General features: G+C 39.1%; 1 protein-coding gene across 5 annotated transcripts in view; it reads left to right on the top strand.

The window, feature by feature from the left end:
* tln2b (talin 2b) overlaps positions 1–14,370 on the top strand; it is a 122,023-nt gene that overhangs the window by 77,325 nt on the left and 30,328 nt on the right. For 3 of the 5 annotated variants that reach the window (XM_077516879.1, XM_077516878.1, XM_077516881.1), the window contains exons 23-37: positions 1,895–2,008; positions 2,102–2,236; positions 2,423–2,551; positions 2,660–2,762; positions 4,375–4,583; positions 6,998–7,117; positions 7,264–7,461; positions 9,106–9,245; positions 9,691–9,784; positions 10,111–10,200; positions 10,341–10,463; positions 11,857–12,000; positions 12,332–12,517; positions 12,646–12,786; positions 13,390–13,571. In XM_077516879.1, coding sequence (XP_077373005.1) covers positions 1,895–2,008; positions 2,102–2,236; positions 2,423–2,551; positions 2,660–2,762; positions 4,375–4,583; positions 6,998–7,117; positions 7,264–7,461; positions 9,106–9,245; positions 9,691–9,784; positions 10,111–10,200; positions 10,341–10,463; positions 11,857–12,000; positions 12,332–12,517; positions 12,646–12,786; positions 13,390–13,571 — 2,108 coding nt within the window. The remainder of the gene's footprint in view (positions 1–1,894; positions 2,009–2,101; positions 2,237–2,422; positions 2,552–2,659; positions 2,763–4,374; positions 4,584–6,997; positions 7,118–7,263; positions 7,462–9,105; positions 9,246–9,690; positions 9,785–10,110; positions 10,201–10,340; positions 10,464–11,856; positions 12,001–12,331; positions 12,518–12,645; positions 12,787–13,389; positions 13,572–14,370) is intronic. The other 2 variants (XM_077516880.1, XM_077516882.1) reach the window with 1 other exon arrangement.

Consider the following 14,370-nt stretch of genomic DNA (forward strand, 5'->3'; position numbering starts at 1 on the left):
GTCAGATGTGAACGCCTAAACACAAGCCGTACTATTTTTATAGCTATTGAATAAACAGTATCTGCATGCTTTGCTTGCGTATGGTCTTTCAGTTATGATACTGTAGAATTTTATATTCCTTGTAGTATGTCATATTTTTTTTTTCTCGTAATATTTCACTTCTATAAACATTGGGGTGTTGTTTTCAACCATTATATCACAACTTTGCTGTAACTGTTTTTTCTCTCGTAATATAACTAGTGTAATTAGAAGTTTGTCTCTTAATATTTGGACTTTATCCTTTATAAAATGTCATCTTTTTCCTTGTAATATAACCACTCTAGGAACACAACTTCTGTGTCATATTTTATAAATATTTAGCCAACTCAACTCAACGTTATATAGCACTTTAAAACAACCAGCGCTACATACACAGTGCTATACATGGAGAAAAATAATTCATACGAGTCAAAATGAGAGTTAAAACAATAAATCTGACAGTCGTCTGCATAGCAGTGGAAGGAAATAGCATGTTTTCTTAAGATGGAACCCAGGGGCAATGAAAAATACAATGAAAACAGCAGGGGCACCAGAATTGAACCCTGTGGAACACCATACGCAATTGGTGCAGTGCAGGACTCAGAGTAACCGAGGCTAACACAAAAAGTTATGTCAGCTAAGTAGGATATAAACCACTTAGAGCAGCGGTGGCCAAGTTCGGTCCTCGAGAGCCACTATCCAGCCTGTTTTCCATGTTTCTCTCCACTAACACCTGATTGAGCCTGATTTATGATCAGGCTCGTGATCAGGCTTATGCCAAGCTTGCTGTTGAGCTGATCATTAGATTCAGCTGTGCTGAAAGAAAGAGGGAGACATGGAAAAGAGGCTGGATAGTGGCTCTCGAGGACCAAACCTGGCCACCCCTGACTTAGAGGGATATTTGACTCATTGAGCCACATTGAGCAGTAATAACATTATTTTGTCCAACTTCATTATTTTTCATGTACAATTAATACCTTTAAAAACTATTTTTTCCATATGATGTCGACTGAAGATGACATCACCTCTACTGAGGACGTAGGTAACGACCAATCATGGCTCAGTTTGCTGACCAAACCCAGAAAACCGGTGAAATCAAAATAATTCTGGACAAAATATTAACATTTCACTGCTGAAAATGCCTCAATGAGTCAACTATCCCTTTAGAGTCTGTCAGCCAGTGCATGTCATTAAAAACTCATAACAGGGCTGACTTTGTGCTTTGCATCATCTTAAAACATTACTGGAAAACCTACAAGATGTTATGTTCATCCAAGAAAGATTTCAACTGCATGTGCACCATTTTTTTTTCCAGAGAAATGCACTGTTTGTCATTATAGCGATACTTGGAGAACCAATTGTGTTTTTCGGGCGGTGCTTGATGTTAATCAGTTTGAGAACCATTGCAATAGTTAAAGGCGAAGTCAACCCCCCCCAAATTTTTTTTAACAATAATATGTTCTACGCAGCCCCACTAGTCTAAATATGCTATTCTGGTTAATATTGCGTTATTGGAATATGAGTTAAGTAGCAAAACCAAATCAGAAGGCGGCCATTTTGCCACTTGGGTCGACTGAAGATGACATCACAGTTCCTCAGGTCTCAGGTAACAACCAATCACAGCTCAGCTTCAGAAAGCAGGTGAGCTGTGATTGGCCGTCGCCTGGGCAACTGTGATGTCATCTTCAGTCAACAGTAAGTGGCAAAATGTCCGCCCCGAGATGGATAAAAACGGCTGAATTTTGCGACATAAGTCATATTCCATAAATGTGATATTAATTAGAATGTCATGTTTACACTAGTGAGGTCACACGTAATATATTATTGTCAAGAAATATGTAAGATTGATAACAAGCAAGCACATGTGCACATGTAGGCAGTCGCGGATAGCATTCCTCAGTTGGTGCAAGGCATGAGGAGCAGCCAAGCCCAACCTGAAGAGCTTGGAGCCCAGCTTGCCCTCATCATGGCCAGCCAGAGTTTCCTCCAGGTGTGACATTTTCCTTCGTACAGTAACATCATAGAAAAATCACACTTGAAGCGCTTACATTGACGATGTGCGATTGACCTTGCTCTCCTTCAGCCTGGAAGCAAAATGGTGGCGTCTGTGAAGTCAGCCGTTCCGACGGTGGCTGACCAAGCTGCTGCTATGCAACTGGGCCAGTGTGCCAAGAACCTGGCAACCTGCTTGGCAGAGCTCAGGACAGCCACCCAGAAGGTATCTATCCCTGACATTTTACGGATGCGAGCGTTATCTCGGCGTGTTGTTCGCAGTCATCACTTCAACGTGCTCAGTCGTCTGACCTCAACCAGAGCTAATAGGCCCGACTTTTTTCCTGCACGATGGCATCCTGTCTGGTTGGGCAGCATGCAACTAACGGCGACATCTGCGCGTTGTTTAAAGGCCCATGAAGCGTGTGGTCCCCTGGAGATCGACTCGGCCCTCAAAACGGTTCAGACGCTCAAATGCGAGCTGCAGGATGCCAAGATGTCCGTTATTGACAGCCAACTCAAACCTCTCCCTGGGGATTCGGTGAGCCCATCAGTGGAGTCGTATTGTAAAGATGATTGTCGAAAGCACACAATGGGGTCATTCCAGTTTAATTGAGATTATTTTTGGGGCGCCCTGCTGTTCACGCAGTTGGAGAAGTGTGCTCAGGATTTGGGAAGCACATCCAAGGCTGTGGGCTCTTTCATGGCACAACTGCTGACTTGTGCTGCTCAAGGCAATGAGCATTATACAGGTAAGAGAAATGTTTCATTGAACAAATTCACTCTGACTAAATGTCAAGGTTAGGTTGGACATAATCAGTGTAACAATTCCCGGCTTCTTTTCTATTCTCTTCCAAGGAAAGAGGAAACTACTACTTTTCTTCTTTCCACAGATTTATGTAAAGACTGCTTTGCCTTTTTTTCAGTCCCACTGGGGATCTCAGAGGAGGCATGAGGTCTTGGAGAATGTCTTTCCTAACAATGAATGCTCACAGGCAGCTCAGGGTGCTGCTGGCTACTCATTAATCTTATTTTCACTAGATTTAACATTCAATCAGCAAATGGCTCCTCTTGGCTGGTTAAAGCAATTTGCTGCAATTTTCTGCTATTCTTTTAGTGTGTATAATACATTAAGAGCATCTCCCATGTGAGTCCATGTTGATAATAACGTCTGATTCATTTGGACGGAGAGGGCATTTTATTATGAAGGCTTGTTGGTTTTGTGCAAAGCTATGATTGGGGGAATTAAAAGTAATCGCAAGCCTCTGTCTGTCTTGCTTAAAGCAATATCAACCCATTTTAAAAATGAAATGCCGCTGCAACTCTTCTCATGATATATGCTATACATGTGAATCTGGTATTAATTAAAAATGCCGATCTTGACTAATGAAATATTCCAGAACATTAAATGTAAACATAGATCATTACCTATTTGAGCACTGGATTCCGAGTTACAGTACATCTCAATTGAGTTGACAGGATAATCCATTTCTGTGATTTTCCTCAAGAAAACTGTCCGTAGAAGGCATCAAAAAATAAATGAATAAATAAAAAGTACATATGTGTGGATAGGTGTAATGCCACTGAACATTTTTAGTGGTCAAAAGTAAAAAAAAAATACATAAATTACTTGGTTATCACACTTACAATGAGTGTCCAATTTTTGTACAAAATAGTTTATGTGGGGTAAAAAAAAAAAAAAATTGCGCTATATTTACTAGGGATGTAACGATACGGGCAATATCGTGATATCGTGATATAAAAACTGCCACAATATCGTCGGCGTCATGTTCACAATATTTAAAAGGAACACATCTGTTAAAAAAAAGTCATGTTGATTTCCATTTGTGTAGTTCTAGCACCCTCTAGTGGCTAGTTTATTAGTGCAATTTAATTTTCATTAGTGATGTTTTGGCCTTCTATGTTTAAAATCTATGCTAAATGTCAGATGAAAGGGGAGCCTAATTTGCTTGTGAAGCGATCAATGTATGCTCGCATTAGCAAGTAAGTGCCTCAATATTGTTATTAGAGATTGTCGGTGGTTGATATGCATTGCTCTTATGTACAAAAGCACAATATTGTGCTTTTTTTTTTTTTAGTATGAGCCCTCTTTTTTTTTTTTTTTTTTTTTTTTTTTTTTTTTTTTTACAATATTGGGACCTTTTTTAAATATCGCCAAACCCCCCCACAATATCGTGATAATTAGCGTATTGTGACCTTCATATCGTGATATTATCATATTGTGATGTTTGGATATCGTTACATCCCTAATATTTACAACTGATATATATATATATATAAAGTACATTCACCAATTTCAACAGACATCGCTGCAATTCCCTCATGAATGTGTTTTGTTTACAGGTGTGGCCGCCAGAGAAACAGCTCAGGCTTTAAGGACATTGGCACAAGCAGCCAGAGGTGTCGCAGCCAGCACTAAAGAGCCTCAGGCTGCCGCTGCAATGCTGGACTCTGCTCAATGTGTCATGGAGGGCTCGTCCATGCTGATCCATGAGGCCCATCAGGCCCTGGTACATCCCGGAGATGCTGAAAGTCAACAGCGACTTGCACAGGTACAAATCCTCTTGGAGGACCATATGACATATTATAAGTCCTTCTTGGTTGGATGAATGTTTTTTTTCCATGCTGAAAGTAATCATAACAGAGGTTATCAAAGGTGTGCTTTACATACTAAGCAGCTGTATGGCTACAGATATTTATGGTAATATGCATTATGTCTCATGCATTAATGAGATTGCAGTGATATAAAAAGGAGAGGAAAAAGAAATACCTTAGTACTCAAACCTGCACAGTGCATTGTTGTGATTTATCCATAAGGTTGTGTCGCTTTAATTTTGTAATTACAGGTATATATTGTACACATCATCATTTCATGGGTAAATGAATTAGTTTTACTAGACATTGAAATATCTGGAAAAATTGCGTGGTAAGGCTGAGAGGTTGAATGAGTAAATAAAAGTGGATGATATTGAATGAGATGGAATGTTGTTGAGAGATATGATATTTTGTCGAATGGTATTGAATTATTTGGAATGATGTTAAATGATATTGAACAATTTAGAATGCTCTTAAATGATAGTGATAAGAAAGAACACGCAATATGATGGTGAAAATGTTTTGAAATGATATGGAATGATATTGAAAAACTTTGAATGATATGGAATGATGTTGAATGATTTGTATTTAATTATGTAGAATTAGTTGAAATGATATTAGTGAAAAATGTGCAATGTGTTAGTGAAAATGTGGATTTTTTTTTTTTTGGTTTGTGGATTCATGTCAATTTTGGAGATCATTCCCAAGGTGAACTGATCATTTTGAATGTAGAATGTGAACAAACGGTTGAATGTGTCATTGGAAATGAATGGGGTAAAAAATGAAGAATTATGTTGAACAGTAAAAGGCTTTGAGCGGGTGACATTTTTCACATTGACTTGGCAAGGTGAATTGTATGAGCTCAACATTTTGAATTTTGAATAGGAACGATTCGAGCCCTAACCTTAACCGCCATCTCAGAAATGAGTGAGGAGTTTTTGGGGGTGAAAAATATGATTTTTTTTTTTTATTTTATTTTTTTTTTTTAATCTGATGAATTAATTATGTGGAAGTAGATGCATGTTAAAAAAGTGGAAGAAATAACGTTAATAAGTTTAATAAACAATAGGAGTACATAATGTGTGAAGACCTGAATGCTTATTTCATACTTATAATGATAATTGGTTAAATTACATTTTCTGCAAGTAGACGATGGACACTGATTGCACTAATTAACATTTTAATCTGTGCCAATGATATGTCAGGGTGATTGACATTTATTTATTTGGCATTATTTTCTTGTTGATGGCTGTTGATGTCCTTTTTCACTAATGGTTTGGGTCCTGAATATATCCAATGCTGATTGAGTACAAACCCAGCAGGGCTCTGAGATCGACAGCTAGTGGAACCCACAGTTCGAAGCAAACATGGTGACGCGGCATTTAGCTATTATGCTGCACACAGATGGAATAGGCTGCCAACAGAAGTGAAGTCAGCCCCGAGTATTAATGCTTTTAAATCCAGGTTAAAAACTTTGCTTTTTTCCTCATACCTTTGATTAGGGACTTTTAAACAGCTTTAATTAATAAAAATAATAATTAAAAAGGAGGAAAAAAATACTTATTATTTTAATCTTTCTTATGTTAGATGTTTTTAAAGTTTGTTGAATAATGTTTTAATATGTTTTTAAATGTTTTTAATATTGACAATGTATGTTTTCTTTAAAGTAAATTTTATTTTCTCTTCCTCTGAATGTTAACTACTGTTGATGCTTATGTGTTGTCTTTCCTTGCGTAAAGCACATTGAGTTGCCTTGTGTATGAAATGTGCTATACAAATAAACTCCCTTGCCTTGCCTTACCTTTTTCTAGATAACCAAAATATGTGTCACTCAGTTTGAAACACATAATGTCTCAACTCGATGGCAGATTTTTGTTTCAGGGTCAATTTGGGTGTCATATGAAGAATAGCATTGTAATATAAGTGAATTGCATTCATTTAAAACACTGAGGTTGTGGTTTTAATATTAAATAGTATTCAGTTTCGGTCTCATTCAAAATTATGTTCTTTCACCTATCATAGAACTATCGCAATAAGTTACAATCTCCTCTGAACTGTGAGCATTTCTCCTTCCCACAGCAATTATTATAACACTCATGTGGAGCTATTTTCCTTCTGCGTCACCTGCCTTGTGCTTCTCTCTCCGGCACGCTCGAGTAAAACATTCTCGTGCGGCCCTACAGGGAATAAACATATTGTCTGGCATTTGTCTGTGACAGCTACATAAATTAATGGCAGCGATTACTTTGCACTGTGAGCCCAATTTGCATTGGAGATGTTTCACAACCTTGCTGTGGGACGTCGCGTTACGCGCCGCATTGTTGGAATGACTGATGGTCGTCCAGTGACGGGCGATTGTTCCGTGTTTCAGGTGGCCAAAGCTGTGTCGCACTCGCTGAATAATTGCGTGAACTGCCTGCCGGGCCAGAAGGATGTTGACATGGCTCTCAGGAGCATCGGGGAAGCTAGCAAGAAGCTGCTGGTGGAAATTGTGAGGCCTGCTCCAATTTTGTCAAATTTCTTTTCATGTTAGCACTTGAAAGGTTCTACTTCTTTACCCTCTTATTGAAGGCTGATTGCACTTAGTTTATCCAATGACGCCATCTCCACGATGGCCTTTTCCGTGTGTCTTTGAAGCTCCCTCCCTGCAGTAAGACGTTCCAGGAAGCGCAGACTGATCTGAACCATACAGCAGCGGAGCTCAACCACTCCGCAGGCGAGGTCGTTCACTCCTCCCGCGGAACGAGCGGCCAGCTGGCCGCCGCCTCCGGGAAGTTCAGCCAAGACTTTGATGAGTTCCTGGATGCTGGCGTCGAGATGGCAGGACACACCCAAGTAGGTTTCAGCATCGTTATAAGCCTACGGAATAGTCTCGTGAGGGTTCTATTGTTGCTTCGTTTTCATACAAAATCCGCCAAACCCAAAACTCCACGAAACCGGAGTCGTCATCTTTTTGTCAGTTTATTACCAACTATTCAATTTGTTTTATAATTAGATAAATCAAATTCACTTAGGCACATTGCTTTGCCCAAGAGCCAGCTGTAATGAGATCTTGTGATGTTCATGTTCGGGTTATTTTGTTCATTAGTGTGGGAATATCTTCAGGGATCCGAGCTGGTGCAGCATAAATACTCCAGTTTTAATAAGCCTCGGACATGAAACAGGTGGTGGGGGGCCCAAATACAACATCTGCAAAAATGTCACCGTTTATTACAACAACTTTTGTCTGTTATTTAGTATAATATAAGATATTAATTAGCAGTAAAATGGAAAATATTGGTCCCAAAATTGTAAAATATACCACTCCATAACTTTGTTGAAATGTAATTAAGCATGTTTGTTAAAAAAAAAAAAAAAAAACTAAAATAATTTAAAAAAAAAATTATTTCTTCTTCTTCTTACTTAATTTTAACAAAGAATAGACAGCTTTGTTTCAAAACTAACAAAAAGTGCAGGAAGCTCTCAGGGTCATCAGAATGTCTACAATGAAATTAAAAGCTATCAAGTAGTGGTGTCAGGCAATTACAATTTTTAATCGTAATTAATCACGTCTTCAATAGTTAACTCACGATTAATCGCAAATTTTATATCTGTTCTAGATTTACAATAAAATGTATAATCATTTTTTTTCTACATTTTCATACTCATGTTGACATAAAACTGGAAAAAAAATGTTAAACTAATAGAAATATGTCTGCATCTTTTAGTCATTGATACAGTAATTTCATAATAATTCATAAAATTTAGTTAAAATTAAAAATAGGTCCTGTACTATAAAAAAAAAAATGAGTGTGATTGATTTGTGTTGAGGTCATTATTCTGCCACTAGATGGCATTATTGCATTTGTAAGATGTTGGTGACAATTTTTAACATGAAGTGAAATTCTGCACATTTTTAAAATTGTAAAATACAACTTGATCCCAGTCTCCACAAATATATGCATTATTATTAAATGTATTACTGCTAAGTTTTGATGTGGACGTGTCTGCTGCATTGCGACTGGAATTTCCCCCAGTACAGCTTTGCAGTATCGGCCGATACTGATACCATACCGATACCTAAGTTGTTTTTTTTTCTCAACATGAAAACGCTGTCCTGCTATTGGTTCAGAGTATTCAAGGGCCAATAGGATATCTTAGATCGGCATGCAGTGAGCATGTCACACATCAGTGAATGACGTGCACGAGCAAGACACAAGATGCTGCATCCAAAATCCTATATTAGCGTTGAAATTAATGGTATCGGCATGTTACTTGTGAGTAGTCACCGATACCGATACCACTTTAAATGCAGTATCGGCGCCTCTGCCGATACCAGTATCGGTATCGGAACAACACTAATCCTTATCATATTTTTTTTAAAAAGGGCGCTGCAGAAATTTCGATAATCAATCCATCCCTACTGTAACTTGATTATATATATAATACAGTTTGGAACGGATCTTCAAAATCACATTTTTCTTATTGTTGGCTTTGCAGAGCAGGGACGATCAGATCCAAGTTATTGGTAATCTGAAGAACATCTCTATGGCATCCAGTAAGCTTCTGCTGGCTGCCAAGTCTCTGTCTGTCGACCCGAGTGCGGCCAATGCGAAGAACCTCCTTGCAGTTGCAGCACGGTGAGCTACTGCATGCTTGTGCTTGTACGGATCCTTGTATACATTTTTTGGTACAACCCTTGAATCGGATCTTATTAGGTTGCGCAGGTATATCCTCCATCATATGATTCCCAAACGCAATTTCAGCTTTTTTTTTTTTAAATATGGCCTTGTCCATTCGGTTGCTTCAGGGAGTCATCTTCCTCCTTGTGGAGAGAAGCCAGGCAGCTTTTCCCGAAGGGCTTTGGGCCTGACTGACTTCTCTCTGTCTAATTAGGAAGATGGAAGCCTTGGCTGGAAGCTGTCTGTGCTCAGCAAGGCTGAACCACAAACCCGAGACAATTCTGTCACTCCTGCTCATGCCCGCGCGTTATTGTGCGACGCGTTAGCCTATCGCGGTGAATAAATACGATGAATAGTGCAGGTTGCGAGTGACGTAAGTGAAAAGGTCGCCTGTGTGTTTCAGGGCGGTGACAGAGAGTATCAACCAGCTGATCACGCTCTGTACACAGCAGGCTGCGGGACAAAGGGAGTGTGACAACGCCTTGAGGGAGTTGGAGGTAGCCGTGCTTTCATACCATCACGCTGTATTGCCAACCTTGAGTTTAAATGGATTGCTTGTAAGCCGTTTCGGCGCAAATTCTGATACGTCAACAGAATCATCCATTGTAGACGAATGTTAAAGTCAGCATTAAGCTAGACTCAATTACCCAAGTGAACGAGAACGACAATAAAGCCGAACATTAAAAAGTGTTGAATACAAAATTCCTTTATGGCAGGAAGATCATTTTACAGTGCTCTTTTTTTCCATATTTAATTCAGAATCTGATAATGGTGTCGAAAGTATCACCGTTTCAGTTCTAATCATGCACGTGTGTCCATATAGGCTGTCAGAGGGCTCCTGGATAATCCCAGTGAGCCCATCAACGAACTGTCCTACTTTGACTGCATCGAGAGCGTCATGGAAAATTCAAAGGTACACGCCTTCAAAGTACATTTCTGTGACTGTATGACCTCGTCAGAATAATGTTTATTCAATTTTGTGGCAACAATGACAATAAAGCTATGCTGATAACCCAATATTTTAAAGCCTTCCGTTGTTTGGACCTGTTTTAGGTCCTGGGAGAGTCGATGGCAGGCATCTCTCAGCATTGTAAGACATGTGACGTGGTGGCTTTTGGCGAGTGTGTAGGTGTGGCGTCCAAGGCCCTCTGTGGGCTGACGGAGGCTGCAGGACAGGTGAGATAGCAAAATGTTCTCATTTTTAAAAAATAAACAAGTTGGAAGAAATTCATGCAGTATATAATCCTCCATTTTATAAATGGAGGAGAAAAATTGGTAATGAACAGCTTCTTAGTACACTTAATGGGGGGAAATAATGACAATAAGGGCAAAATTTCACCCATTTCAGCCGAAAAGTAGCATCTATTACCTATTACTATTACTATTACTATTACCAAAAATTAGCAAATTTCTTCTTTTTTTTTCCCCTTCTGCTTAAATGCTGTGCAGAAATCTTCTATTCTGCGACTATACTGACTGTGTGAATAATGTTTGTCAGTAATTCCATGTTCACGAGGGATAGCCAAGCGGTTTGCAGTTGCATGTAGAGCCCATAAGATGGCGACAATTGGAGCAAAAATGAAGAGGATCATAAATCAACACCATGCATCTAGCATGTACACAATAATGAGCCCATGTTACATAAACAACTGTATTCAATATTTTATTTTTAACAAGACTAAGTGCAATTCCTGGAGAAATTGCATGGTAATGCTGAAAGCAAATTGAGAGATAAATTATGAAATTATAACCTCCTGGTTACTGGACAATGCGCTTTACCAACTGTGCCACCAAGCAGTATCAGACACCTGGCAATGATGATAAGTTATATATATGGAAGTGGGCGTGGAAAGTGATACTTAGAAAAAGTTCAATGACTGTCCCATTGAAAATGAATGGGAAAAAGTTGATATTAAATGTTAAATTGTGCAAATACTGTAAGTAATGTGGACTCAGACAATATATATATACCACGGGAGGCGGGAATTTTTGAAGCTAGTTGACATTTGAACAATGTAAATTGGAAGTATTATGTGGGAGTTGTTAGGCGGCAAAAAGGTGTGGAGAATAAAAATCACAATAACATATGTGGGAATGCTTCAGCATTCCCACATATGTTATTGTGATTGCGGCATTCAAAGACCACCAACAAAACAAGACATCTCAAACGCAGACGGGAAAAACGATTAATAACTTAAAAACTAGGAGGGGAAAAAAACAAAAACAAAAAAAAACAAGACCTGTCCTGGATTGCACCAGATAGCACCTAAGTACTACTTAATACAAAAAAGACATTTTTCCATAAAGGTTCCAAAAAACAAATACTGAACTGGAAATATGCAGGGAATAACTGCATGAGTTCAATTATGGTAAGTCCCAATTGAGAAATGGACAAATATGGAAATCGTGTGTCATCATAAATCATTTTGTCTAACTCTACCAATAAACCAAATTGAACTACTCCATGAAAATAGCACTTAATTTTCTCATACATGACAACTTGAGTTAATAAAGTCTTCCAGCAGGCTGATAGTTTGATTTGATTAACTTGTACATATTTCTGTTGTAGGCCTCTTATCTTGTAGGTGTGTCTGATCCCAATAGTCAGTCAGGCTATGAAGGGTTGGTAGACCCCATCCAGTTTGCACGAGCCCACCAAGCCATACAGATGGCTTGTCAGAGCTTAGTGGACCCGACTAGTACTCCCTCACAGGTATGAACTTATATTTGCATCTGTTTCCATTTTGCAGCAATTAGCATTAGAATATAGCTGAGTTTCATCATTATTCACCAACCTGTTGAAAACACTGAGGAAATCAGATTTGTTTTAACATGGCCCTGGCTGATCTCTTATACTCTGCTGCCATCTGCTGGCCGTTTTTTGTAATAACTACCATTGTTTTAAGCGTCCTCTTCAGGTAAGATGTTGCAACAAAGCCTTCTGTATGCTCTAGCATTACAAAAAAACATTGTGGCCATTGTGCACAGATGTAGACACTGAATCATAAAAATTGTATACAACACTACCTCCTTTGACTTGACAGGTGTTGTCCGCGGCAACGATAGTAGCAAAGCACACATCAGCTTTGTGCAACGCCTGCCGCCTCGCTTCCTCAAAGACCTCCAACCCCGTCGCCCGGAGACAGTTTGTGCAGTCTGCCAAAGAGGTGGCCAACACCACCGCCAACCTTGTCAAGACCATCAAGGTCAACTCCCCAACTGATCAAAACGTTGAGTGTGAATTTGTTACCAAATCTATTTCGTCTCGTGCGGAGTTCTCTGTGCACAAGTCAAACCCATACAGAAATTAGCTGTGAACATTTGTCTTGGGTTCATAAGGAATATCTTTGTTTTTTAGGCTTTAGACGGAGATTTTTCTGAAGACAACAGAAACAAATGTCGAGTTGCGACCACTCCACTCCTTGAGGCTGTAGAAAACTTGTCTACCTTTGCCAACAACCCTGATTTTGCGAGCATCCCGGCTCAAATCAGCAACGAGGTGACTGCTTAGAATGCTAAATGTATTTCATTTGTCTTCTGCAGCACACCGAAGACGGATCTCAGTGTTTTGAAAAATGCTTCTATTTTCAGAAACTAAATGACATCGTACCACAGCTAGTTGCTTAAAATAACCCTAAAAAAATAAAAAATACGGAAAAATTTTGTGCTGTAAATGGGCTGCAATTGGAGTTGATTTTTCTCCTTTCTTGTAATGCTAAGAAATGGATCCCAAAGATACATTTTTTTATGTTTTCAATCAGAGCGGAAAAGTCCTCGCAGAGTCCTCTAAAAGCTTTATGGCTGTAATCTGTTGGAGGGCAGTGTTTAACGGCACTCACGCCCTTACTGCTGCTCTAATCTTCATCTTGTTAATCTAATTGTCGAGGGAGGCTTTGCCTCGGATCATAAAGACTGAAGGTGTTTCTTCTTGTGTCTCACTAAAGCTGTCTTTCTAATCTCATCCCTGTGTTCGATTGCTCGGTTGATCTTTCCACCGTTGAAAACGGAATATTAACATCTCTGTCATCGCTAGCTAGAGCCTCACTGTTAGCCTTTAACCGCAGCTGTTATTGCGCCTGCTCCAATGTTGGCTTTTCCGCAGGGTTCGGTCGCCCAGGAGCCGATTGTTCGTTCAGCCCGCTCCATGCTTGATAGCTCCACTTACCTCTTGGAAACGGCACGGTCGTTGGTGCTCAACCCCAAAGATCCCCCCACTTGGTCGATACTAGCTGGTCACTCCAGAACCGTTTCTGACTCCATCAAGAGCCTCATCACGTCCATCAGGTTGGTTCAAAACTATTTTCTTTTGTATTCAATTCACTTTGACAAACTAGAGATGTGAGGAAATCAAACAAAAACAAAACAGCATCAAACTAAACTGAGATACTTGTAGATAAAGCAAAACAACCAATTAAAAGTTAACAAAAGGGAAAAGATGATAAACTCATTTCCCTTTGTAATATTTGTCACCATCATGCTGATGGTTATTTTTCCTTTCCTTGTATTCATTTAATTGTTGTTGAACATTCCTAAATTTGTCATTATTTGCACTTCACAGCTGTGTGACAGCTTTTATACACAAGGGTTTAGAACAGTAACACATTTAATCAAAGGTGGTGTCCATCTTAGTTTCATTCTTATCCTTGTACTGTTTTATTATCCAGCCCCATGCACAATATCTAAAGACTGGAGTCAGTGCTTACAGATTCTTTACAGAAATATTGAAACAGTGTGGGGGAATTTCACTTCCAATTTAGTAGGGATGTTTGCTACCACTTGTTTTCAGATCGATACTGAGTACATAAATCTTTCCCCAAAAAACAATGACAGACCATTTTAAAGAAAGATCTATAAATCCCATTTGCCCTCAAAACTGCATGAATTTAATGGCAATGTTATAGTTTTCTAATTTCTAGTCCCTGATCGTAGAACGGACACAAGAGGCTATTGTGAGTACCGATACCTTGAAATAACATATCAGTACTCAGCCATCTTTAAATACAAAGGGCTAGTGTGTATTATTTAGCGCTAACTAGTGGTTAACTATCAATTCATTTGTTTAAAAAAAAACGGTATTGATTTC

This window comes from Festucalex cinctus, chromosome 3, assembly GCF_051991245.1.
Source record: "Festucalex cinctus isolate MCC-2025b chromosome 3, RoL_Fcin_1.0, whole genome shotgun sequence".
NCBI lineage: Eukaryota > Metazoa > Chordata > Actinopteri > Syngnathiformes > Syngnathidae > Festucalex > Festucalex cinctus.